This window comes from Bos indicus, chromosome 13 (assembly GCF_029378745.1).
Source record: "Bos indicus isolate NIAB-ARS_2022 breed Sahiwal x Tharparkar chromosome 13, NIAB-ARS_B.indTharparkar_mat_pri_1.0, whole genome shotgun sequence".
Taxonomy (NCBI): Eukaryota; Metazoa; Chordata; class Mammalia; order Artiodactyla; family Bovidae; genus Bos; species Bos indicus.
In genome coordinates this window covers 59,884,638-59,912,134 of record NC_091772.1, presented here as the reverse complement: position 1 = coordinate 59,912,134, position 27,497 = coordinate 59,884,638, and the positions used below count along the sequence as shown (strand labels likewise).

The 27,497-nt window shown below is 41.3% G+C and overlaps 2 protein-coding genes and 1 pseudogene across 16 annotated transcripts in view; 2 read left to right on the top strand and 1 right to left on the bottom strand.

Moving 5' to 3' along the window:
- The window catches only part of RAD21L1 (RAD21 cohesin complex component like 1), a 49,280-nt gene extending 38,486 nt beyond the window's left edge, over positions 1-10,794 (top strand). For 7 of the 9 annotated variants that reach the window (XM_070801432.1, XM_070801431.1, XM_070801438.1 and 4 more), the window contains 2 exons: positions 2,568-2,645; positions 9,255-10,794. In XM_070801432.1, coding sequence (XP_070657533.1) covers positions 2,568-2,645; positions 9,255-9,443 — 267 coding nt within the window. In that variant the 3' untranslated portion in view covers positions 9,444-10,794. The remainder of the gene's footprint in view (positions 1-2,567; positions 2,646-9,254) is intronic. The other 2 variants (XM_070801435.1, XM_070801434.1) reach the window with 1 other exon arrangement.
- On the bottom strand, positions 7,028-7,277 carry LOC139186543 (small ribosomal subunit protein eS27-like; annotated as a pseudogene).
- Positions 10,795-19,889: 9,095 nt separating the features above from the next.
- SNPH (syntaphilin) overlaps positions 19,890-27,497 on the top strand; it is a 45,089-nt gene continuing 37,481 nt past the window's right edge. For 3 of the 7 annotated variants that reach the window (XM_070801428.1, XM_070801429.1, XM_070801423.1), the window contains exons 1-2: positions 19,890-20,034; positions 20,272-20,381. The gene's annotated coding sequence lies outside the window, so the exon portion shown is untranslated. Of the gene's footprint in view, positions 20,035-20,271; positions 20,382-23,791; positions 23,971-24,994; positions 25,074-27,497 lie in introns of those variants that run through there. The other 4 variants (XM_070801426.1, XM_070801424.1, XM_070801425.1 and 1 more) reach the window with 3 other exon arrangements.

Below are 27,497 nucleotides of genomic sequence, written 5' to 3'. Positions count from 1 at the left end.
TCACCATCTGCAGTGATTTTGGAGCCCAAGAAAATAAAGTCTGACACTGTTTCCACTGTTTCCCCATCTATTTCCCATGAAGTGATGGGACCAGATGCCATGATCTTTGTTTTCTGAATGCTGAGCTTTAAGCCAACTTTTTCACTCTCCTCTTTCACTTTCATCAAGAGGCTTTTGAGTTCTTCTTCACTTTCTGCCATAAGGGTGGTGTCATCTGCATATCTGAGGTTATTGATATTTCTCCCAGCAATCTTGATTCCAGCTTGTGCTTCTTCCAGTCCAGCATTTCTCATGATGTACTCTGCATATAAGTTAAATAAGCAGGGTGACAATATACAGCCTTGACGTACTCCTTTTCCTATATGGAACCAGTCTGTTGTTCCATGTTTAGTTCTAATTGTTGCTTCCTGACCTGCATACAGGTTTCTCAAGAGACAGGTCAGATAGTCTGGTATTCCCATCTCTTTAAGAATTTTCCCACAGTTTATTGTGATCTACACAGTCAAAGGCTTTGGCATAGTCAGTAAAGCAGAAATAGATGCTTTTCTGGAACTCTCTTGCTTTTTCCATGATCCAGCAAATGTTGGCAATTTGATCTCTGGTTCCTCTGCCTTTTCTAAAACCAGCTTGAACATCTGGAAGTTCACAGTTCACGTATTGCTGAAGCCTGGCTTGGAAAATTTTGAGCATTACTTTCCTAGCGTGTGAGATGAGCGCAATTGTGTGGTAGTTCGAGCATTCTTTGGCATTGCCTTTGTTTGGGATTGGAATGAAAACTGACCTTTTCCAGTCCCGTGGCCACTGCTGAGTTTTCCAAATTTGCTGGCATACTGAGTGCATCACTTTCACAGCATCATCTTTCAGGATTTGAAATAGCTCAACTGGAATTCCATCACCTCCACTAGCTTTGTTCATAGTGATGCTTTCTAAGGCCCACTTGACTTCACATTCCAGGATGTCTGGCTCTAGGTGAGTGACCACAGCATTGTGATTATCTGGGTCTTGAAGATCTTTTTTGTACAGTTCTTCTGTTTTTTGTTTGTTTGTTTTTGTACAGTTCTTCTTTGTTTCTAGACACGGGTTATTTTTACATATGGTCAAGAAAACCACAACACAGCACAAGTTCAGCTGTTTTAATAATCAACTAGGCTTTCCACACTATGGACTCAGCTGTAGGGTATCCAGATAGCTCAAGTAGACAGGCTTCAGCAAAGTACACAGACTATTTTTTCTGAGGCTTTTCCTGGTTAGTTTAGTTGTACAATATAGGTGAAACTGCAGTCTCATGGATCTTTAACAAGGAGTTGGGCCATTACTTTTCACATTTGAAAAATAGCTTTTGTGTATTTAACAATAAAATACAACATTAGTAATTGGGTAAACTAATTTATCCCAGAATCAACCAGTAAGGAATAAACATAAACATTTTACCTAGAAGAATTTAGAAAACTCTACAGAATAATATTGACCATATTTTCAGATCAGTCTCTTTGGCATGTAAGAAAGGATGCTGTATAGGCAGAACCAGGAAGCCAGTGCAGCTGGCAGGAATGGGGACTTGGCAGTCCCTTTAGCCTTAGATGATTTAAAATATCATATAGGATATTCTGAAGCTTTCTGAAGTCATCTTGGAGTCGATGAAATTGAAAGCACTGTTAGGAAGTGTCTGGGCTCCAGAGGTATACGTGAAAGCTTGACAAACAGTGGAGCTGTGATAAGGGTAACACAGAAGCTGTTAGGTTGCATGATAACAGAGATAACATAGGAAAAATTATAAAGTATTAATAGGTCAGATCTGTGCCACTTGCCCATCCCCACCCCCAAACCCTTTATAGGCATGCTTTTTTATCAGACTTATCAGCACCTTTCCTATGTTCAGTTCTGTTCTCAGTTTATAAGTTGTTAGTTGGTAAGGAGACTTAGAGTGAGTTCCTGTGAAGGGATTTCAAGTTTATAATTTTTAAATATTAATGGTGTTTCTGCAAGTGACTAAAAACTGAAAAGAAGGTTGAAAAGTTGGATCTATTTACATAATGTGAAAGGCAGTGTGTTGATCTTTTTTTTGACAAGGCATCCTTGAAATTTGAAAGGTTCCTAACCCAATTGGACACAACTCACTAAACATCAATTATTGTTAGAACCTTTATATCACCAGATAAATTCAAATAAAGATCTTTATAATGCAGTTCTTCTCTAACTTTATGTTTACTCCTGTCATCTGAGTTCAGATTGACCAGAGCTGGGAGAGTCCTAGCCAAAAGTGGTCATCTTTACCTTTAAAAGTAAGGGTACAATGCCTGGGATGCATCACCAATACAGATGCAGAATCTCCTACTCTGGAGCCCCTTGTCAGAAGATAGCCTGGGAGCATAGACATCAGCCTATAAAAACTGAGCTGTACCTGTTTGTTGGTCTTATTCTCTCAACTGCAGATGATAACCTCCTTATTTGGCAGGACCCCATGTTACAGTTGTGTGTCTTGTGTTTCTTTCTACACTATGGTTGGCAGATAGTAAACAGTCAATAAATTTTGATTAAAGGAAATATTTTATCAATTTTTCAAACAGGAGTCATGGGGGAATGAACAAAATATTGAGGCAGAAAGATGGAATCTAAGAATACTTCAGATGTTACATAGTTTGCAGGTAAGACTTGGTAGGGTTTATCAACACTGTTTTTAGTTTTAAAAATAAAAAGTTGAGTTCAATCCTCTAGATATTAATAAAAATGAAACCATTTTCACTGTGTTCTTGTTGAGGCCAAATTACTCTATAGTGAAATGTATTGTAAGCTGTATACCCAGGGCTAAGTATGAGTTTGTTTTTGGTGCCCATATGCTGTAATCAATTCTTACCCATATGCATGTCCCTAGACATCTATGCTATGTCTCATTCTTGTGTTTAGCAGGCTGTCAACTAATTCTCAATATGTAATTAAATTTATAACAGTTTAAGAACAAAACAGATAATTTCAAAATTTAACATATTTTTATCAAAATAATTCATGCTTAGTCACCCAGTCGTGTCCGACTCTTTGCAACCCCATGGACTGTAGCCTGCCAGGCTCCTCTGTCCATGGGATTTTTTTCCAGGTAAGAATATTGGAGTAGGTTGCCATTTCCACCTCCAGGGAATCTTCTTGACCCAGGAATCAAACTACTGCAGGCGAATTCTTTACCACTGAGCCATTAAGGAAGCCCCATCCATGCGTATAATTTTGAAAGTTCAGTATACTATGCTGTAAGGCTGAAAGGGAAACACAGAAGTCTTTTGTCCTATCCCCTCCTTATCCCTAAATTCTGCTTTCCAGAGGAAATTGAACTATTTCTTATAGATTTATATCTATACTTCTAATTACAAGTTCTTACTCCTCTATCCTAATATTTCAGCTTTACATTTTATCTGCTGAGTTCTTTCAACAGAAAATGAAAATTTAACTTAGTTATATCTCCCCAACCCCAGTCTATCTTCAGCACAGTATTCAGCCGTTCAGTTCAGTTCAGTTGCTCAGTCGTGTCCGACTCTTTGCGACCCCATGAATTGCAGCATGCCAGGCCTCCCTGTCCATCACCAACTCCTGGAGTTCACTCAGACTCACGTCCATTGAGTCAGTGATACCATCCAGCCATCTCATTCTCTGTCGTCCCCTTCTCATCCTGCCCCCAATCCCTCCCAACATCAGAGTCTTTTCCAATGAGTCAACTCTTCACATGAGGTGGCCAAAGTACTGGAGTTTCAGCTTTAGCATCATTCCTTCCAAAGAACTCCCAGGGCTCATCTCCTTCAGAATGGACTGGTTGGATCTCCTTGCAGTCCAAGGGACTCTCAAGAGTCTTCTCCAACACCACAGTTCAAAAGCATCAGTTCCTTGGTGCTCAGCTTTCTTTATAGTACAACTCTCACATCCATACATGACTACTGGAAAAACCATAGCTTTGACTAGACAGACCTTTGTTGGCAAAGTGATGTCTCTGCTTTTTAATATGCTATCTAGGTTGGTCATAACTTTTCTTCCAAGGATCAAGCATCTTTTAATTTCATGGCTGCAGTCACCATCTGCAGTGATTTTGGAGCCCAAGAAAATAAAGTCTTTCATTGTTTCCCCATCTATTTCCCATGAAGTGATGGGACCAGATGCCATGATCTTCGTTTTCTGAATGCTGAGCTTTAAGCCAATTTTTTCTCTCTCAGCTTTCACTTTCATCAAGAGGCTCTTTAGTTCTTCTTTGCTTCCTGCCATAAGGGTGGTGTCATCTGTATATCTGAGGTTATTGATATTTCTCCCAGCAATCTTGATTCCAGCTGGTGCTTCATCCAGCCCAGCATTTCTCATGATGTAGGCAATGGCACCCCACTCCAGTACTCTTGCCTGGAAAATCCCATGGACAGAGGAGCTTGGTAGGCTGCAGTCCATGGGGTCGCTAATAGTCTGACACGACTGAGCGACTTCACTTTCACTTTTCACTTTCATGCATTGGAGAAGGAAATGGCAACCCACTCCAGTGTTCTTGCCTGGAGAATCCCAGGGGTGAGGGAGCCTGCTGGGCTGCTGTCTATGGGGTCGCATAGAGTCAGACACGACTGAAGCGACTTAGCAGCAGCAGCAGCAGCAGCAGCACTCTGCATATAAATTAAATAAGCAGAGTGACAATATACAGCCTTGACATACTCCTTTCCTGATTTGGAACCAGTCTGTTGTTCCATGTTCAGTTCTAACTGTTGCTTCCTGACCTGCATACAGATTTCTCAGGAGGCAGGTCAGGTGGTCTGGTATTCCCATCTCTTGAAGAATTTTTCACAGTTTGTTGTGATCCACACAGTCAAGGGCTTTTGCATAGCCAGTAAAGCAGAAGTAAATGTTTTTCTGGAACTCTCTTGCTTTTTCCATGATCCAACGGATGTTGGCAATTTCATCTCTGGTTCCTCTGCCTTTTCTAAAACCAGCTTGAACATCTGGAAGTTCAGGGTTCACGTACTGTTGAAGCCTGACTTGGAGAATTTTGAGCATTACTTTACTAGCGTGTGAGATGAGTGCAATTGTGCGGTAGTTTGAGCATTCTTTGGCATTGCCTTTCTTTGGGATTGGAATGAAAACTGAACTTTTCTAATCCTGTGGCCACTGCTGAGTTTTTCAACTTTGCTGGTGTAATGAGTGCAGCACTTTCACAGCATTATCTTTTAGGATTTGAAATAGCTCAACTGGAATTCCATCACCTCCACTAGCTTTGCTCCTAGAGATGCTTCCTAAGACTCACTTGACTTTGCGTTTCAGGATGTCTGGCTTTAGGTGAGTGATCACACCATCGTGATTATCTGGGTCATGAAGATCTTTTTTGTACAGTTCTTTTGAGTATTCTTGCCACCTCTTCTTAATATCTTCTGCTTCTGTTAGGTCCATACCATTTCTGTCCTTTATTGAGCCCATCTTTGCATGAAATGTTCCCTTGGTATCTCTAATTTTCTTGAAGAGATCTCTAGTCTTTCCCATTCTATTGTTTTCCTCTATTTCTTTGCATTGATTACTGAGGAAGCTTTCTTATCTCTCCTTGCTGTTCTTTGGAACTCTGCATTCAAATGGGTGTTATCTTTCCTTTTCTCCTTTGCCTTTCGCTTCTCTTCTTTTCACAGCTATTTGTAAGGCCTCCTCAGACAACCATTTTGCCTTTTTGCATTTCTTTTTCTTAGGGATGGTCTTGATCCCTGACCCCTGTACAATGTCATGAACCTACGTCCATAGTTCTTTATTGCTCTAGAAGATTTCTTCAGCTTTATCCTCATTTTTATTGAACTTCTTTGTTTTCCAGGAGTTTTTTTCTCAGTTATTATTTTGTTTTATTAATAATTTTATTATTGACTATTTTATTTTTTAATTATTTTATTTTATAGCATCTGAACAGCTACCCACTCCAGTATTCTAGCTTGGAGAATTCCATGGACTGTATAGTCCATGGGGTCACAAAGAGTTGGATACTACCGAGTGACTTTCACAATCTATTTATTTATATTTAATAGTTTTATTGAAGTATGATTAACATAACAATAAACCATACCTATTTTAGAATATACAGTTAGATAAATTTTGATGTATTTATGGAAACTCTCACCACAGTCAAGATAGTGAACATATCTACAATCTCCAGAAGTTTCTTTGTGTCTCTTGATAATCCTTTGTCTCATCTCCCCCACTGGTCCCCCTCCCCCAGCCCCCAGCAACCATTGATCTGTTTTCTCTCAATAGCATCCTAATCATTTTTTGTGGATGGTGTCTTCTCTTAATTTTCAGAGGTTATAGCTTTCTCCTACTGCCTTCATTGTTTCCTTAGTAATTCTCTTGGATATTAGAAATTTTATCCAAGTGTTTAATAGATCTTTGGTTTTTATTTAAGAATGAGACACCAAAAAGCTGATTGGAGGTTATATAAGCATGGGTGGGGCTTATAGACTTGTTGTCTTCATAGCGAGATAATTTTGGGTGTCCCCACCCCCGCCAATACATACGCACACAGATGTCATTATCTATAGAATTTTTTTCCTTGGAATGGTCTATTTTTGCATGGTCAAATCTACTGTCTAGAAGATATAAGCATGACGTCCATGGTTGAGGAAACAAAAGGGAGTAAGGGAGAAGCTGGCAGTCTCACTGCTTAGATATTAGAATTTCCCTTAATCCCCCAGTTTGTAACACTTCTCTTCCACTATCCACAGTGCCTCGTATTCCAGGTCTAAAACCTCATGGTTGGTACCTCCAGAAAGACAACTTTCTGCCTCCTGCTAGGGTTCAGGACTAATGGTCTCCTGGTTCTGTGAGGTGGTGTGGTAAACCTGAGGGTCTAATTGTTTTCAAGTAGCCTTTTAAGGAATTCTCATGTTTTTAACTTCACACTTCATTTCCAGCTTATGACATACTGCTGCCTATAATCACTGATCTTTTCCTAGGTTTTCTTTCATTCAGGGATTTTGTTTCTGTTTTGTTCAAATGTGTTTGTTGGGATGGTCTCCCACTCATCTTGATTTTGGATTCTTTGGTGCTACTTCTGTCTGAAGCAGCATCCTTCAGTAAGCCTTGCTTTTATTCCTGTAGGGTGTCAAGGACAAGGAGCAGCCAACACACAAAACCACTAGTGTTTGTGCACAGCTAGAGCTGGTGGTGATTTTATAGTATCCTGGGCATTTCACATCCATAGAGTAGGAACTGGGGCTCTGGACCATGTGCTTCTTCTCATGTTTCCTCTTCTCCTTTTTTGGAGAAGGATGAAGGTGATCCTTTGCAAGAGGCATCATAGGGGAGGTTTTCACTGCTGGAAATGCTCCTTTTTTCCACATTTTTCATGTTTTATTGTACTTACACTCAAATTTCACCATTAAATACTGAGCATAAGTATATGCTGGCCTTATGTCCAGATTTTTGAAATGCAAAGGTAAATTGATGAATGGCTTTAATAATGTGATATATTAGACACTGTAAAATATATTAAACAATTAGAGAATCTAGAAGGAAAGTAAAATTCTGTCTATATACATTTACCCATTTAGTGGCATAAATAAACTCTATAGGGAAAGGACGACAGATACGAAGCTTTGGGTTGCAGTTGGAGGAAAAATCCATTCGGGACTGAACTGAGAGGTCCTTGGTTGCTAACAGAATCTCCCCTGACTTCAGAATTTAAACAAACTAGTGAGTTTTTTGATTGGTATCCAAAAACCACTGAATTGTGTAAAATCCCTATTAGTCATGAGAAACAGAAGGAACAAGATTGATTAAGGAATTGGTACATGCCAATTTGAGTCATTGGGTCTGGCCAGTCAAAAGTGAGCAGAGCTGGCTAGAGGCTGAAAATCCATTGGATGTTGCAGTTCACTCATCTCAGTCTAGAGGTTACTACATTCCTCAAAAATTCTTGTTCTCCAAATAAGTTCCTTAAATGCTTTCCATAAGCAGGGTCTAGGTTCTGTATCTCAAATTGTCTTGCCTTTTGCTGGTTCTCCTCTCTGCTGGCATTTAGGTTTCATCTTTCTCTAAGTCTGGTAAGTCTTCCACTTTGTATTTCTCTTCTTCATTTCTTTACCTTTATTTTAGAGGAGCTCCTGGAGGAAACAGAATAATCCTCTCAGGGTGTTTGTCAAAAGGGTTCTTAAAATTTACAAGGCTGTCCCTGCTCTCTCCCTGGGGAAAACCACCCAATCCACATCTTGTCTCCTCAAGAGAGGGAATAAATGAAGGCTTGGCATGCTATCTCAAAGGCTGCTGACACTGTGCTATGCTACTCATTTGGTTGAGATTAAAGTATGATAAAATATTTAACTTGTCAATTTTTTAAAAGTTAGTGTTGGTTGCTCAGTTGTGTCTGACTCTTTGTGACCCCATGGACTGTAGCCCACCAGGCTCATCTCTCCATTAAATTCTCCAGGCAAGAATACTGGAGTGGGTAGTCATTCCCTTCTCCAGGAGATCTTCCAGAGCCAGGGATTGAATCTGTGTCTCATGCATTACAGGCAGATTCTTTACCATCTGAGCCATGAGTTAAATGTTATGGACTAGCAAACAAACAAACAAAAAAGACCTTTGTATATGGTCTTTTTAAAAAATGCTTCACAGCTACCAAATTAGTACAATATTCACAGGGATACTGGCCAGTATTCACCATAGTATTTCTAACTAAAACACAATACTCCTTCTCTAGAAATCTGATTCCAAGTGCAGTCTAATCAAATACTTCATTGTATGTCAGTTTTTCAAGTAGATTCACAGGTGTCCTGTAGTGAACCAATGTCTTTTTAATCTGTGCAAAGAAACTGGGAGATATTTATTTAGTCATATTCCCCTGCCATTACACTTACACTAGAGTTGTTTAGTTAACTCCACCCTGCAGTACCTATAAAACAAGCCTGACAGGCTGATAATCATTGTTTTTGAAGATTCGCAGGGTCCTGTGGACTTTTTTCTGCCTGAAAGTCTCAATTAATTGCACTTTTCCCAGGAGCCATTTATGTTAACATCAATAGACCTAACATTTGTATAACACATTGAAATTTGTATAACACTTTAGAGTTCTTTTGCGTGTATTTTGTCAATGAACCAAGCTGTGCTCAATGACCTGTTTTTTTATGTTTCCTAATAAATCATTTGCATTTCTCCATTTAAGAATTTCAGTCACTTATCAAAAATACCAATATTTATTATTCATTATACATCCACAGCCTGCTTTGTTTCTAATGATCTTATTTCCCTTTCCTCTTTTATAATTGTTTTCCCAGGAATCCAACAAGATGGGAATGCAGTACTTTAGTCTGATGAAGCTCTGCAGAAATAGTGACCGGAAACAAACTGCTGCCAAATTTTATAGCTTTCTTATGCTAAAAAAACATCAGGCTATTGAGCTGAGCCAGAGTGCTCCCTATGCAGATATTATAGCTACAGTGGGACCAATGTTCCATAAAATGTGAAGGAAATCCAGAACATGCAGATTTATGTCATCATTGGAATTTCTGTATAGATTGTTCAGTTTAACGCAGAAGCTGTCTGGAAGCAGCTGAAGGTCTGATCCATTTCATAGATAGGTTGAGCTCATATTTCATAGATAGATAGGTTGAGCCCATATTTCCTCTTTGTAAGTTCAGAATAATCATAGGCATAATTAGAAACCTATATGCTTCCAGAAATAACTGTAGCTAAGTAATATTTTTAACTTAGTTGACTTGAATGCATATCATTTACCATTTCCTTGACTTGAATGTTGTATTTAGGATACATTTTAAAAATACTTTATGTCTTCAAGGATTTTTATAAAGTGGATTATTTATTAAATTTTATAACTTAATACATATTAGTAATTAATAATTAACACTTTCTTATTTCTCCACAACAATAATTTATTTGATTATAATGCATATCACTCTTGGTTTTATATAATGCCCTGGCTTTTAATCTAATATCTTAATCGAAGAGTTATAAAATTTTTCTTAGTCTCAAATTATATGAGTCTAATATAATATGGCTTTAGTCTAATTATAGTTCATGCAACCTGTTTATTTACTATTAATGATTATTATGGCTATCATTTATGTATCAGCAAAACTAACATTAGAAAAAATTAATGGATGCTTATTCAACATGTTGTTTTCAGCTATAATTCAAGTGAAGGTAACTAAAATAAATGTTCTTTATATGGTGTATACTGAGCATTTTTGACATTAAAACCAAAGTTTTTCTTTCTTAGTTGAAGTTTGAGTTAAGAGATTTTCATGTAATGCTCTGTGAGCTCCATACTATTGTATCTGGAATTATGCTACAGACTAAATTCTAAATGGCCCCTTTGAATGTATTAACTATAAGTTTTAGATGTCAAAATTCCCTTTTTTAAAATTTCCTTTAATTTTTAATTAACACAGGAAAGATTGACTTTTTTATTTTAGTGCACAGTTCAATGAATTTTACAGGTATAGATTCCTGTGAGCACCATCAGAACCAGGGTACCAAAAAAATCCCTTGTACTAACCCTTTGTAGTCACACCCTTCCCCCATTCTAACTCCTGGTAACTACTCTTCTACATGACTATAGTTTTATCTTTTTAAGAATGTCATACAAATGGAACTATATAGTAAGTAACCTTTTTTCAGACTGACTTCTTGCATTCCATCTTTGAGATTAGTACAAATTATAGCATGTATCAGGGGTTCAATCCTATGTATTGTTAAGTAGCAATCTGTTGTCTGGATATACCACAGTTTATGTATCCATCTACCCCCTGAAAGACATTTATATTGTTTAACAATTAAAAATAGAGCTGCTGCATATACCTGTGTACAGTTTTTGTATGAATATAAGTTTCTAATTTTCTAAGGTAAATATCTAGGCCTGGGTCGTATGGCCAGTGCATGTTTAACTTTATAAGAAACTAACAAATTATTTTCCAGATGTACCTTTCTGCATTCCTATTAGCAATGTATGTGAGTTCCAGTTGACTTTTTGTTTACTTTTTTATTTTGAGATAACTGTAGGTTCACATGAACTTGTGAAAAACAATACGGATCCTGTATACTCTTCATCCAGTTTCCCCAGTGGTAACATCTTACATACTTATAGTACAGTATCAGGGACACTGACATTGATACAGTCTGCTCACCTTATTCATGTCTCACCAGTTTTACATGTGCTCATTTGTTTGTGTGTGTTTAGAATGAATGTGTTCGCTCAGTCGTGTCCAACTCTTTGCGACCCCATGGACTGTAGCCCACCAGGCTCCTCAGTCTATGGGATTTTCCAGGCAAGAGTACTGGAGTGGGTTGCCATTTCCTTCTCCAGGGGATCTTCCCAACCCAGGGATCAAATCCAGGTCCCCTGCACTGCAGGCAGACGCTTTACCGTCTGAGCCACCTGTGTGTGTTTAGTTCTATGCAGTTGTACTACATAGGTGGCTTCATGTGACCACCACCACAGTCAAGAAATAGAACAGTTCTTTCACAGGAATGACCTGTTACTTTTTTGTAGCTACTGCCACTTTCTTCCTTCCTTTACTCCCTAGCCCCTGAAGACCTTTAACCTGTTTTCCATCTTTATAATTTTGTCATTAATATAGTTGACTTTTGCAGGTTAATTTTATACCCTGTTACAGTTACAGTTCAGTCACTCGTGTCTGACTCTTTGCAACCCCATGAACCACAGCACGCCAGGCCTCCCTGTCCATCACCAACTCCCGGAGTTCACTCAAACTCGTGTCCTTTGAGTCAGTGATCCCATCCAACCATCTCATCCTCTGTCGTCCCCTTCTCCTCGTGCCCTCAATCTTTCCCAACACTAGGGTCTTTTCAAATGAGTCAGCTTGTCGAATTAGGTAATGTCTCTGCTTTTTAATATGCTGTCTAGGTTGGTCATAACTTTCCTTCCAAGGAGTAAGCGTCTTTTAATTTCATGGCTGCAATCACCACCTGCAGTGATTTTGGAGCCCAGAAAAATTAAGTCTGACACTGTTTCCACTGTTTCCCCATCTATTTCCCATGAAGTGATGGGACCAGATGCCATGATCTTCGTTTTCTGAATGTTGAGCTTTAAGCCAACTTTTTCAGTCTCCTCTTTCACTTTCATCAAGAGGCTTTTTAGTTCTTCGCTTTCTGCCATAAGGGTGGTGTCATCTGCATATCTGAGGTTATTGATATTTCTCCCAGCAATCTTGATTCCAGCTTGTGCTTCTTCCAGCTCAGCGTTTCTCATGATGTACTCCGCATATAAGTTAAATAAGCAGGGTGACAATATACAGCCTTGACGTACTCCTTTTCCTATTTGGAACCAGTCTGTTGTTCCATGTCCAGTTCTAACTGTTGCTTCCTGACCTGCATACAGGTTTCTCAAGAGGCAGGTCAGGTGGTCTGGTATTCCCATCTCTTTAAGAATTTTCCACAGTTTATTGTGATCCACACAGTCAAAGGCTTTCGCATAGTCAATAAAGCAGAAATAGATGCTTTTCTGGAACTCTCTTGCTTTTTCCATGATCCAGCGAATGTCGGCAATTTGATCTCTGGTTCCTCTGCCTTTTCTAAAACCAGCTTGAACATCTGGAAGTTCATGGTTCATGTATTGCTGAAAGCTGGCTTGAAGAATTTTGAGCATTACTTTACTAGCGTGTAAGATGAGCACAATTGTGCGGTAGTTTGAGCATTCTTTGGCATTGCCTTTCTTTGGGATTGAAATGAAAACTGACCTTTTCCAGTCCCGTGGCCACTGCTGAGTTTTCCAAATTTGCTGACATATTGAGTACAGCACTTTCACAGCATCATCTTTCAGGATTTGAAATAGCTCCACTGGAATTCCATCACCTCCACTAGCTTTGTTTATAGTGATACTTCCTAAGGCCCTGATGTCTGGCTCTAGGTGAATGATCACACCATTGTGATTATCTGGGTCATGAAGATCTTTTTTATAGAGTTCTTCTGTGTATTCTTGCCATCTTGTGACCTTGCTAAACTCACAAACTACTTTTAGAACTTTGTTTTTTGTAGATTCTTTGGGATTTTTTACAGACTATCATGACTGCAAATAGGGACAGTTTCATTTCCTTTCTAATCTATTCCCAGTGCAAGAAGGAACTCATTCCTTCTTGCGCATTCACCATTAAGTATGATATTAGATATAGTTTGTTTTGTATGTTGTGTGGGTAAGGGTGGGGTAGTGGTGGGTTTGGGCATGTTTCAGTAATTTTTTTCAAGTTGAGGATATTCCTTTTTATTCCTAATTTGCTGAGAGATGTTTATTTGTTTTTATCATAAGTAGGTATTGAATTTTTGTATATTCACAGTATTATGGAACCAATACCATTATCTAATTTTAGAACAGTTTCATCAGCCAAAAAGCAACCCCATTCTCATAAGCAATGACTCCTCATCCCTCCTTCCCCTCAACTCCTGGCAACAACTCATCCACTTTTTGTTAGTCATATAATATATGGCCTTTTTTACTTAGCATAATGTTTATCTATGTTGTATCTGTACTTCATTCCTTTTAATGGCTAAATTAATATTCCATTATATGGATATGAATTTTGTTTATCCACATCAGGCTTGTTTCCATTTTGTTGTTGTTGTTTCCATTTTTTACTATTATGAATAATGTTGCTCTGAACAAGAGTTTGTAAGTTATAAGGTTTTTTGTATACATGTTTTCTCTTTCTTAGATATATACGTAGGAGTAGAATTTCCGGGTCAAATGATAATTTTATGTTTAACTATTAAAGGAATTTGGAGAAGGAAATGGCAACCCACTCCAATATTCTTGCCTAGAGAATCCCGTGGACAGAGGAGTCTGGTGGGCTGCTGTCCATAGGGTCGCACAGAGTCGGACACGACTGAAGCAACTTAGCATGCCTGCATGCATTGGAGAAGGAAAATGCAACCCACTCCAGTATTCTAGCCTGGAGAATCTCAGGGACAGAGGAGCCTGGTGGGCTACCGTCTATGAGGTCTCACAGAGTCTGACACGACTGAAACGACTTAGCAGCAGCAGCAGTGTTAAAGGAATTATCAAACTGTTTTACAAAATATCTGTGCCTTTTTACATTTCTACCGACAACGTATGCGTTCCAATTTCTCTATATTCTCACCAGTACTTGTTATTGCCCCTTTTTTGATTACAGCTATCTTAGTGAGTTTTAAGTAATAACTCATGGTTTTGATTTCCATTTTCCTAATAACTAATGATGTTAAGCATCTTTCCATATGGATTTGCTAGCATTTTGTTTAGGATGTTTGCATCTGTGTTCATGAGGGATATTTGTCTGTTTTTGTCCTTTCTTGTACTGTCTTTTTCTGATCTTGGGATCAGTGTGGTACTGACCTCATAAAAATTACTTGGAAAATGTTTCTTCCTATTTTATTTTTCTGTGAAAAGACTATGTAGAATTTGTACTATTTCTTCTTTAAGTGTTTGGTAGAATTAACCCATGAAACCATCTGGATCTGGGGATTTATATTTTAGAAGGTTTTAAACTATGAATTCAACTTTTTAAATAATTGTAAGGCTATGCAGTTGTCTGTTTCATTTTGGGTGAGTTTTACTGGTTTGTGGTTTTCAAAGAATTGTTCCATTTCATCTAAATTGTGTACAGTTTTTTGGAGTGTTCCCTGATTATCCTTTTACTATCTGCAGGGTCCATAGTAATAACCCCTCTTTCATTCTGCTAAGTCGCTTCAGTCGTGTCTGACTCTGTATGACCCATAGATGGCAGCCCACCAGGCCCCCCTGTCCCTGGGATTCTCCAGGCAGGAACACTGGAGTGGGTTGCCATTTCCTTCTCCAGTGCATGAAAATGAAAAGTAAAAGTGAAGTCGCTCAATCATGACCAACTCTTAGCGACCCCATGGACTGCAGCCCACCAGGCTCCTCCGTCCACGGGATTTTCCAGGCAAGAGTACTGGAGTGGGGTGCCATTGCCTTCTCCCTCTTTCATTCTAGATACTGTTAATTTCTGTCTTCTTTTTTCTTTTCAGTCATATTAGAGGCATATTAATGTTATTGGGCTTTTCAGAGCTTTTGGTTTCATTGACTTTCTCCTTTGCTTTTCTTTTTTCAATTTCATTGATTTCTACTGTGATATTTATTATTTCCTTCCTGCAGCTTGCTTTGAGTTTATTTTTCTCTTGTGTTTTAGTTTTATTAAGGTAGAAGCTTAATTGATTTGGGACCTTCCTTCTTTAAACATTTAATGCTATTTGTTTCCATCCAAGCACTGCTTTAAGTTGCATTGCACTAATTTCAATAAGTTGTATTTTCAGTTTTGTTCAGTTCAAAATATATTCTAATTTTCCTTGAAACTTCCCCTTTAACCTTTGGATTATTTAGAAGTATGTTGTTTAATTTTCAAGGGAGAATTTCCTGTTACCTTTATATAATTATTCTATTCATTATGGTCTGAGAACATACTTTAAATGATTTTGATTCTTTTAAATTCATTAATGTTTGTTTTATGATCTAGTATGGGATCTGTCTTAAAAACAATATGTTCTGTAGTTGATAGGTGGAGTGTTCTATAAATGTCAATTGAACCTAGTTGTAATAATGCTTTTCAGTTCTTCCATATCCTAGCTTATTTTTGTCTACTAGTTCTACTGATCACAGAAAAAGGAGTGTTTGTGTCTGCAGCTATAATTGTGAATCTATTTCTCCATGGAGTTCTGACAGGTTTTGCTTCATGTATTTTGAAGCTCTTCTACAATTATTTACAATCCTTTTATTTTTGTATAATGAGTACTTTGTCTCTGGTAATTTTATTTTCTTTGAATTCTACATTTTCTTATATTAAGCCATTCCAGCTCTCCTTTGATTAGTGTTACAGTGTATCTTTCCCCATATTTTACTTTTAGCCTACTTATATCATTCTTTAAAGTGGATTTCTTGTGGACAGCATCTAATTAAGTCATTTTTTAAGTCCATCCTGATAATCTCTGTTTAGTTGATGTGTTTATACATTTAATGTAAATATTGACATGTTTGGATTTAGATCTACCATCTTATTATTTGTTTACTATTTGTTTCTTCTATTTCTCACTTCTGTTTCCTCCTTTCTTGCCTTCTTTTGGGATATCTGAACTTTGTTTTTAGAATTCCGTTATAATTTATCTGTGTTTTTTTTTTTACTATATCTTTTATTATAGATATTTTTAAATGGTAACTCTAAGGATTCAAAATTAAATTCTTAAATTTTCACACTGCTGCTGCTGCTGCTGCTGCTGCTGCTAAGTCGCTTCAGTCATGTCCGACTCTGTGCGACCCCATAGACGGCAGCCCACCAGGCTCCTCCGTCCCTGAGATTCTCCATACTTAGAATCAATATTTCACCACCTTGAGTGAAGTATAGAAACTTTGTATCATTTAAGTTCCTTTAGACTTCCTACTTTATATTGTAATCATAATTGTTTTATATATTACATCTATCTACATTGAAAACCCACTAGACAGTGTTATGATGATTTTTGCTTTCAACTGTCAAACATATTTTAAAGAATTCAAGAGGAGAATAGTCTACTAAATTTACCCAAATATTTATCATTCTTATTGTCCTTTTCTTCCTGATGTTCTAACTTTCCTTCTAATATAATTTCCCTTCTGTTTGAAGAATTTTCTTTCACAGTTCTTTTAGAGCAGATCTGCTGAAAATAAATTTTCTTTTTTTTTTTTTTTTTTTGAAAATAAATTTTCTTATCTTACCTTTATCTTAGAATGTCTTTATTTTACTTTTATTCCTGATGGATATTTTTGCTGTGTGTAGAATCCTGGTTGACTGCTCTTTTCTCTCAGCAATATAAAATTATTGTTCCATTTTTCTCCTGCTCTTCATGGTTTCAGTTGAGAAATTCACAGTTATTCAAAGCATTATTCCTGTGTAAATAACACACCATTTTTCTCTGATTGCTTGCAAGATTTTTCTTTATTCTTAGTTTTCAGTAGTAACCAGAATTATTATTTTTTATTATTATCCTTGTAATGATTTAGTTCATCCTCTTTGGGGTTCACCAGAAGGCTGGAGATTGTAGCTTTATTTATTCCACTCTGTTTTCCTGCCTTCTTCCCACAATTGCACCTGCATCTGGACCCAAATGGTGGGAGGAACAGAAAGAGACAAAACACAAATACCAGCAGAGGTTCACACTCTCAGGCCCACAGCTACTCTGACTGGAGAAGTTTTTCCTCCCTCAGAGTTTTAGAGACCTGTGGGTCCCAGATGTCACAGCCACCACTGCAGGATTCCCTAGGACTGGGTCATGAGATAATGAAGAAAAGATTATAAAATAAAATTATTCCCCTCACTCACCTTGAGCATTAGGGGTCTCTTTTCCTAACCCTCAAGCCAGAACTAGGCATCTTCTCTGTGATGATTCCCCAGTTCCAGATTTGGGGCTGTCTTGAGACCAGGCTGGGGGATACCAGAGGAAGCAAAATTGGTAAACTCACTAGTCAGTGGTGTGTCAAATTCTATCCTTCTACCCCATTTTGCCTGCTAGTATTTTCAGAATCCTCGAGTAGCTGCTACATGCATTTTCTTCAGGTTTATTGTGGCAGTCAGTGGGAGGAATGTGCTTACCCAAAACTGGAACCAGAAATGCTTTTGAAAATAAACAAATTTAGTATTTCTCAATTTGTACAAAACAAAAGCAAAACTACTAGTTTCTTTTGAATAATTCATTTTGTGTTTAAAATCCTCATTGCTTACAATTTCTATTGTAACTAAACATTGGCTATCTTCTTCTCAATCACATGCTTTATGTTACTGAGGAGTCTTTGCTAGCTAACACCATCCCAGAGGACAGTAATGTGGATAGAGATCCTCTCTCTTTTGGGGGGTGAAGTTCCTTGTGGATATTTCTGGGAAATGTAGTCTTCTAAGTATCAAGGAAAAAAACATGAGGACAGACAAAAAATATTTTTAAATGAGGATTTCAGAAATTATCTCCTGATAAACGAACAGTAATTACATGGCTTCCTTTGGTTTTGCATTAAGTGTAAGTAAGTCACTTATATTATTTAGGTGGGCTTTAGAGCAGATAAAATGTTTCATCAATTAACTTGCTAATTTAGCATCAGGTTTTTGTTTTTTAGACAGCAGGCCTTAATTCACACGGCTTTTTCAACTACAATTTCCTGTTCTTACTACAATTGCTCTGCTGTATTTTTCCACAAAGCATAATATAATACGGCCATCTGACAGAAGAATTCATTTTAAATGATGAGGGGAAAAAATAGCCAATGCCAAAAAATTTATAGGCATTTTTTGCGAAATTATATGTACTGTTACAGAATCATGGATTTACCACAAATCAGAGCTACAAAAAAAGATTTAACTCTGAAAAGTAACAGTTCACTTAAAACAATTATTTCTTATTATATATAGTATATTGCAAATATTATAATTGTATATTGTAAATATTAACTATTTCTTACCAGGCCAGTATTGCAGAGTCATGATATGAGGTCAGAGAATTCATTTTACAAATACTTCTCTGGAAAAGTCAGCTTAGGGTGAACTTAGGGTACCAAGTTAAGCCTTGCCAAGAGTAGACAGAGACTTAAGGACTTTAGGAATCTTAGAGACTAGGATAACATCTGACCTCATGTTCTATAGAAACTAGGGCTTGGCACAATGCATGCTTACTCTCTCATTTACCTAGTCAATATTTATTGAGCATGTGATATGTGTCAGGCATCATCTAAGCAATGGGAATATGGAAAGAGATAAAGTCCCTACCTTCATGGAGTGTACATTCTAGTGGGGGTAATAATGAAAGACTACAAATAGTAAAAATTTAATATCGTGGTGAAATACAGCAAAACTAGGGCAGAGGAAGTGAAGGAAGAGGGAGTCACTATTTTATTTAGGGTGGTCAAGAAAGGCCTGGCTTCCCTGGTGGCTCAGTGGTAAAGAATCCACCTGCCAGTGCAGGAGACAGGTCTGATCCCTGAGTCAGGAAGATGCCCTGAAGAAGGAAATGGCAACCTGCACCAGTATTCTTGCCTAGAAAATCCCATGGACAGAGGATCCTGGCGGGCTATAGTCCATGGGATTGCAAAAGAGTTGGTCATGATTTAGCAACTAAACAACAATTGGAAGAACTGAGGGATGGTTTGAGTAAAGGAGTTACTGATCAGATAGTTAGGGCTGGTTCTGAAGGAGGGAGCACCTTCCCATTGCACCCAGATTCCCACACATAGAGAAGATAAGAATCCAGGCCCAGAGAGTGAGTTACTTTATCTAAAGTTACAGGACTAGAAGTGGAAGGGCTAGGCAGAGAGTCCAGTTTTCTAGACTTTTCCTACTTGTTTTTTCTCTTCTTCCCTCTGACAGTGGATGGAAGACAGACACAGAGGGGAAGGGTGTATAATGAACACTTATTTTAGGTATTGATTGTTTTTACCTTTCCATCTTTCTGATGATTCACCATCTTAATACCTCAAAGAAAAACATTTTTTGTTTTCAGATATTTAAGATTCTTACTATCATTTTCCTAAGTAGTCTGAGTACTGTTTGCATTAGATACTCAGAGGTACTTGAGTGAAAATATTCTTCAAGGAATTAGGATCAAATGACTATTTAAGACCACCATGTGACAAGAAGTGAGTTTAGTATCAACATCCCATGTCACAGATGAGAAAACTGAGGCCCAGAGAGGTGACAGGACTCGTCCAGGGTCACACGACCTGTCAGTGAGCCAACATGCTCTAGCCAGGTGCCACCACCGGTTCTAAGTACAGGCGGGTGTGGAAGTGGGAGAGGCCACCCCTATTCGGCGATGCTGGCATCGCCGCTCCCAAAATCTCTTGGAGCAAGATGCTAACTATCTCTTTAAGAAGGAAAGTGAAGACGGGGCGCTTACGCAGCTGCCGGCGAGCCGCCGACTGGCTGGTCCCCTGCATCCACCTCACCCTCCCTGTCCCTCCCTCCCTCCCGGCAGCCCCAGCCCCGGCGAGCACCCAGCTAGCCGCCTCCAGCAGGGGCTCCGGAGAGCAGTTCGGCGGCCTGGGCAGGGCAGCCGAAGCCATGGAAGCCTCCGCAGGTGATGACAGGGACCTCCGGGGACCACCGCCCCAGCGGTGCCGCCGCGGCCCAAATGCCAAGTGCGGGTGGGGGAAGGGGAGGCTCGGGGGAGCAGCCGGAGCGCCCAGCGGTCAGCCAGCCCTCCCGGCTTTTCGGGCTGCCGCGGCCCAGCTGTCAGCGGCTGGGGGACTCGACCGCCCCGGGTCCCCGCCCACGCTCACCCGCCCCTGTCTGTCTGTTTTCCCCACCGCCGCAGGTTGCTGATCTGGGCCAGGCAGCTGCAGCAGCGACTGCAGAGGCACTGCGCCAAGCCGGGCCGGAGCGGTGAGAGCCGCTGGCGGGGCTGCGGAGGGCGAGTGGACTCAGGTGAGGAGGCCTCGGCGGAGCCGGGAGAGGGGCCGCGTGTGCTGCACCGCTGCGGGCTGCGGGCGGGGGCCGCTCGCTGCGGTAGAATCCCTCAGAGGACACCAGCCGCGGAGGGGTTAACAGTGACTCATTCTTACCCTCCCTTCATTTCCCTACACCCTTCTAAGCGCCCCACCACCGCCACCACCTTGAAATTCACCAGTTAGAGGATGCTGGTAGCAGCAGAGAAGATGCCCGAAGTGGGCGATTTTAGGGGATTTTAGGGACCACCCCGTTTCTATTTGTCTTCCTGTTCCAGCATTTGGCAAACATTTAAGCCTCTTTCCTTCTTGGAGGAGGAAGGAGCAAGGGTACCTGAGGGTGGGGGGAGGATGGAACCTCAAACCCAGCCCAAGGTCAAGTGTCAATGACTGCTTCCTTCCCTTATTCCCCCCTGAGAAGAATCAAGGCCCTGCGGTAGATCTGGAAAAAAAAGGCCCCTGACCCCGTAGAGTAGGAGCTCTGAGCCTCAGTCTCCCTGGAGCTTCCTTGAGATGTGATAATTTCTCCTTCTGCTCCTCAGCTGGCAGCTGGGCTGTTGGAACACCAACTAGCCAGGGGAGTCCCACATTCCCTCCCTCACCCCTGCAGTCTGAGGAGAGGCCTGTTTCCTCTGCCTTCTCTGTCCATCTGGAGGTGGGATGGGCTGGAGTTGTTTCCCCAAAGAAGGTGATCTCTGCAGGCAGGGTGGGGGAGGGAAGGTGCCAGAGATTGGGGTCTTGATGTCCCCTAGCCTGCTCAGAGGCCCCAAGTAGCCATCTTAAAATCCTTTAGGCGTGGGTGTCTGTCTGCTTGTCTGTTAAATGCAGGAGTTGGATTAGATGGTCTGTTCGATTTTAATATGCCATTCAAGCAGCTCTTACATGTCAGGGGGACATCTCTATTAAAAGCAATCTAGAATTTAAACTTGGGTCTATGAAATAATTGGGGTTTCCTCAGTTGATCTCTTTAAACTCAGGACTTCTCAAGGGAAGCATTGACTGTGTGGGCCTTGTAGAACTGGAGGCGTCAGACAGTCCTGTATTGGCATCTCCATGCCATCACTGGAATGACCTTTGTCAAGCTACTTCCCTCCCCCAAGCTTCAGTTTCCTCATCTGTAAATCTGGGAAGAATTTGTCAGAGGGTTGATGTGAAGACTGAATGAGACCTATATGAAAGCACTGAAAATACTGCCCATGCCTGGCACATAGTAGGTTCTCAGGGATGTGGGACTTGGGAGGTAGACTGGAGGAAGAGGGGAGGAGTGGCTCCTCTTAGTCCTGTGCTTTCTCACCTCCCCACCAGTCTCTTCCACATCCTTATAGATGGTTCCCTGCCAGGGGATAATGTGTGCTGGAGTGGGCTGGGCTGCCAGGCTGAGGGGCCTAGGAAGCAACCAGGAGGTACAAACATTTCCGGTGCAAGGATACTGATATCATTCCAGCAAATGGTGGTCCCAAGGAGGCACATGTAGCCCAGCACTGGGTTTGGAAAATGTTGGCATCAAAGAGCAGAGTCCCTTAGGGAACAGAAGCATCAAAATCTTATGTGCTGACAGGGAGGCAGGGACCAAGCCTTCCTGTTTTCACCTGGATCCCACTCCTGCTTCCTTGCACTCCAGGAGTCTCTCACTAGAATCTCCATGAGATAAGGAGGCCAAGACTTTGGTGTCTGTATTTCCTATTCTTTATCATCCCTCCTGCTGTCCTGTTCAGCCTTACATTCACCCTTTCTCGTTGCGGTTTATTCCACAGATACATTCTGCCTCTTGACAGCATGATAAAGAAGGCTCCCCATAAGGGTAGTGCAGGGCATTTTGCTGCTGCACCATTTGGGCCATAAGAAATTATTTCCCCAGCTCCACTACATCCCCATTAGTTTGTGAGCTCCTCCCGGCAGAGGCCTGGACTTTTTTCTCTCTCTGTCTTCAACCTCTAGCCCATGGCTAGGCATAAAGCAGGTCCTCAGTAAGTGTTGGATCAAATAAGTTTGAGGAAATTATGTCCCTAAGCCAACTAGGTTAGAGAGAAACTGCGGGAGTGTGTTGACAGTGTAGGGAAAAGCATTGTTAAGTATAGTACTGTGCCAATTGTTGGCTGTCATTATTATTGCTCTTACTATTGCTATTGCCAGTGGCCAACAGTTGTTTCACCTTCTCCCTGAGTCAGGCTTGAAGGAACTAGATGTGCCTTTGGGAGTGATGATGGTGGTTCTGGCTGGTGAAAGATGAGCATAAAGAGAAGAAAATTGGGAAGAGAATGATTCCAGCCTCTTCTTGTATTTCGGGGAAGGAGCAGATAAGGAGAATCAAACAAGTCAAAATGGACATGTAGCAAAAAATCAGGAGACCCAGGTCCCAGGTCTTGTTCTACTACCACCGCACTGAGTGACCTTGGGCCAATCATAGCTCCTCTCAGGACCTCTAGTTCCCCAGGTATAAAGTGAGAAGACATGATCCTGAAGCTTCCTTCTGCTTCTGACATTTTGTCAAGTGGATTTTGTTGAGTAAAAGTAAGACAACTATTATTACTCTGAGTATTATTTATGGAATAGCAGACCATTACCTATTTCAGGTAATCCTTGTAACAGATTATACTGATGTGAAAGTAGAGGAGTCTGAGGCTTAGAGAGAGTGACCTTCCTAAGGCTACAGAGCTCCAAGTGGCAGAACTGTTATCCGACACCTGGTCTATCCGAGTCGAAAGGGTGAGCTTTTGCAAAGGTTTCGCTACCTCCGCTTCTAGTCGCTGTGAGGTGTGTGTACACTTGTAACTGTGCCTAGGGCTTTGGAGAAGGGGAAGCTGTGAAGGATTCTTGACAAAAGATCAGGCATTTCTCCAAAGGGACTGTTGCGAGGGAACTTGCTGGGTTGACGAGTGTGTGAGTTAGTGCTGTAAAAGTCTTCCTTGCTGCGTGAGCTCGGCTTTGCTGATGATTGGCCGGTGCCCCTTTACCCAGGAGAACGGCTGGGAGTGAATGACAGTCATGACAGGCACACGTTTTGAGCTCCTCCTAGGTCCTGTGCTCTGTTTTACACAGGTTCACTTACTCTTCAAATAATCCTACTATGTGGGCTTAGACTTTAATCTTACCCATTTTATAAGTGAGGAAGCCAGGGCAGTGAGACAAAGGATCTTGCCCAGAGTTACACAGCTAAGTTGTGGTAGATCCAGAAACAGTTTAGCTGAGAGTTGAAAGAACTGCTTTTAGTCTGAGCCTTCTCACTGACAGCGTGACTTCAGGTTAGCCAGTTTCTCTCTGCATGTCCTAAATGCACTGGACGCCTCTATGACTCTAAAGGGCCTAAATGCTGCCTTGTCCCAGAACAAGAGTGGAGTTTCCTTGTCCGGCTAAACATGGATCAGCCTTTGTTTATTATTTATTTATCAGGCCCTGTTCATGCCTTGGAGAAGGAAATGGCAACCCACTCTAGTGTTCTTGCCTGGAGAATCCCAGAGACAGGGGAGCCTGGTGGGCTGCTGTCTATGGGATCACACAGAGTTGGACACGACTGAAGTGACTTAGCAGCAGCAGCAGCAGCAGACCAAGCACATAGGATACAGAAAAGAGTAAGAGGCGATCCCTAATTTCAAGAAGCTCACGGCTAATAGAGGAAAACAACTATCTAAGCCTGTGGGTATGGTTGGACTATCTAGGAGCTGTGACAACACTGATGTGGATGTAATGGGACAGGGAGAAAGGGATGGCCTCTTCCTCCTCTCAGGAAGACTTTAGAGAAATGATGCCATTTTCTGCATTAAATTTGTGTATAATAGTAATAATAATAAATGTTCTACCCAGATTAGGATGTTTCCAAGGAGTTTTTGACTCTTGACTGCAGCAACCCAAAAAATGGCCACAATCTGAGGGACCATCCCAACTCACTCTGTGGCTCAGTTCCAAAGGAGCCATCCATTTGTCTCAGGGGGCCTGGAATCCTCCCTGTCATCAGAGGCCTCTAGAAGCAGGACTCTGAGGCTCCTCTTGGAAAGCCTGTCTAGTGCCTATAACCATCCAGTGGGCTTGGGGACTTCTTCCTCATGTCATTATCCCACCTGTCCAGACCACCCGACACCTGGAGAGGTGAAGGCATTTAGCCAAGATTACTCAGCAAGGCTGGGATCAGAACTCTGGCCTTATGGGGACTGCATTTCTGAGCCATAAGGGTGTCTTTCTACATCTAGGTCACTAGGGACCTAAGGGGCCGTTTCTTCATTTGATGGGCAGCTCACACCGAGTAGAGGTTTGATGCAGATGATGTGAAGCTAAGGGCCCTTAGAGAGAGGAGGCCTGTGTTCCCAAGCTGCTTTGTACTGCCTGATGAACAGGTATTTATGAAGTGTTTGTCATATGCTAGCACCTCTGTACTGAGGTGCTGAACCAACCGAAAGAGAACACCTGGGAAGCAGCTTGGTACAGTGGAAAGAGCAAGCGCCGAGGGGCCAGGAGACTGACCTCAGCTCTGCCAGGACTCCCTGGGTGGCCTGAGGCAAGGCTCTTTGCTTTTCCACACCTGCAAAATGATAGGCAGAGGTGGTGATCTCTTCAAGCACTGACTGGTTAACAATTCCGCAACACTTTCTTCTGTTCTAGAACCACTTTAAGGGATACAAGAGTGGATATGATACAGATAACTGTAACCTGAGGAAGAATGAGATAAATATAACTAGAGGTATGAACACATGCTCTGTGGGTTTGCTGGAGGGAGAGGGTTTGGGAAAGGCTCAGTTCAAAAGCTACCTCTTCAGAGATAGGATGAGATGCGGATCAAGGTGGGGGGGGGGGCGGTTTGAACCATGAGGAGTAGCAGAAACATGCTTTCATTCTGGACAGGAAGGCTGTATAGCAGAGCAATGGTCCTCAGATTTCAAAGATCAGTACATTTGAGAATCCATCCTAGGTTGGCCAACTTTTTACTCTGCCGAATAAGGACAAATTACACTCGTTCTGTTTACTGTTATAGTCATATAGAGAGAAAAAGGACATTTTAATACCTTTATCCCCAAAGTAAGAAGGCTATATTAAATCAGGGAAAAAAATGATTCCTTCAAATCAGATGCATTTTGCTTTATTTAAAAACTCACTACAGGGATTTCCCTGGTGGTCCAGTGATTAAGACTCCAAACTGCCAATGCAAGGGGCCTGGGTTTAATCCCTGGTCAGGGAACAGGCTCTCACATGCCACAACTAAGACCCAGTACAGCCAAATAAATAAAAATAAATACTTTTAAAAGTCTCATTGCATTGTCCATATTTTGCAGCAGACCAGGGAGCTTCCCAGGTGGTGCTAGTAGTAAAGCACCCGCCTGCCAAGGCAGGAGAGAGAAGAGACACAGGTCCAATCCCTGTGTTGGAAAGATCCCCTGGAGGAGGAGGATCCACTCTAGTGTTCTTGCCTGGAGAATCCCATGAACAGAGGAGCATGGCAGGCTACAATCCATAGGGTCACACAGAGTCGGACACAACTTAAGTGACTTTGCACACACTCACTGTCCTTGAGTTTGGCTCTGAAGTCAGGCTGCTTGGGCTCAAATCCTGGCCAATTTTTTCTCTAGAGCCTCTGCTTCCTCATCTGTAAAATGGGGACATGACACTGTCTATCTACCTCCTAAGGTCACTAGAGGAGGTCCATATGCTATAGTAAAACATGTAAAGGAAGGAACCTCAAACTCTCTTGTCCATTTTGGGCTTTGGAAGATGATAGCAAATTGGAGAGTATTTACTTGAAAGAGGCAGCTGCTAGCCTGCCTGCCACTCCTGCCACGCAAGAATGTGGGTCACATGTTGTCGGATCTTCTCATTTATAAGAAAGAAACCCAGGTATTTCCCTGGCTGTACAATGGTTAGGACTCCATGCTTCCACAGCAGGGGGCATGGATTCGACCCCTGGTCGGGGAACTAAGATTCCACAAGCTGCATGGCCAAAAAATAAATAATTACAATAATAAAAAATAAGACAGAAATCTGAATGTTTGTGACATCTTTTGATTTTTTTTTAATGTGACCAACTAGGCAGCCTTTTAAAATACGCCCATTAAAGTGTGTCTGTATCAGGCCATCAGTCTGTGCTTCCTGATGTACAGTGTTAGATGCCAGACATGTAGTGCTCATAGCTGTTGGCTGAGGATGAGGGCAGAGAAAGGAAATGAAGCTGAGAGTGCAGACCTGGACCAGGGATGCCCTCCCTCTCTTCAAGACAGGGGAACACATTGCTTTGGCCACTTGGATCTTCTGCTTCTGGCCGCCTGCTTCAAAGGCCCAATTTGTGCCCCTTCGCTTCTGGCAGCACTGTCAGGAAGGAGTCTCTAGAGACTGAGGCTTCCAAACCCCTCTGAGCTCCCTGGAACCTGCCAGCCTCCCTTCCACAGGGTCTTTGGAAGCTTGATCAGCAGCCTCAGAAGGGGGAATTTGACTGATGACCAGTGAAGCCGGCACAAAAGCTACCCTTGAGAAGCAGGTGTGAGGAGAGGTGCTGGTATCTCCTCAGCAGGAGGGGCATTTCTTGTTCTCTGGAAGCCACGCTGGTTCTACCACCTCTGCCTGGGTTATGATGAGGTCTGGACAGTAAGTGATCTCTTTTTGACAGCTCTGCCACATAGCCACCCCCAAGGAAAAGCTGGGATCTGATTATGAAGGAAGCCTAGAGTGTTCTCAGAGAGGACCTCCTGATTAGCTGGAGGAACCCCCACTGACGTGCTTTCAAGGCATTCTGGGATTCAGACTAAAACCACTGAGGACAGTTTACATTTTTGTGGCTCCACTTAATCAAATATTCATCAAGCATCTACCGTGGTCAGGCTTTACCCGGGCCACCGTGGGGGAATGCAAAGAAATGTTTCCATTCGTTCATTCAGCCAGTGTGTACAGTGTCCAGTCTATAAGCAGGTACTGATGTTCAGTCCCTCCCACTCAGGGAGATTTTGAGGCTGATAAAGATATATGGATGATACATGGAGCCTGGCTCATAGAAATATTAGTAACAGCTGCCATTGGATTGCGTGCCTTCCGAGTGTTAGATGCTAGGTTGTAGTACCTGCTTTAGAGAGTGGGTATGGGGATTGAATGGAGTCTTCATTTGAAACACTGTGCCTGCCAC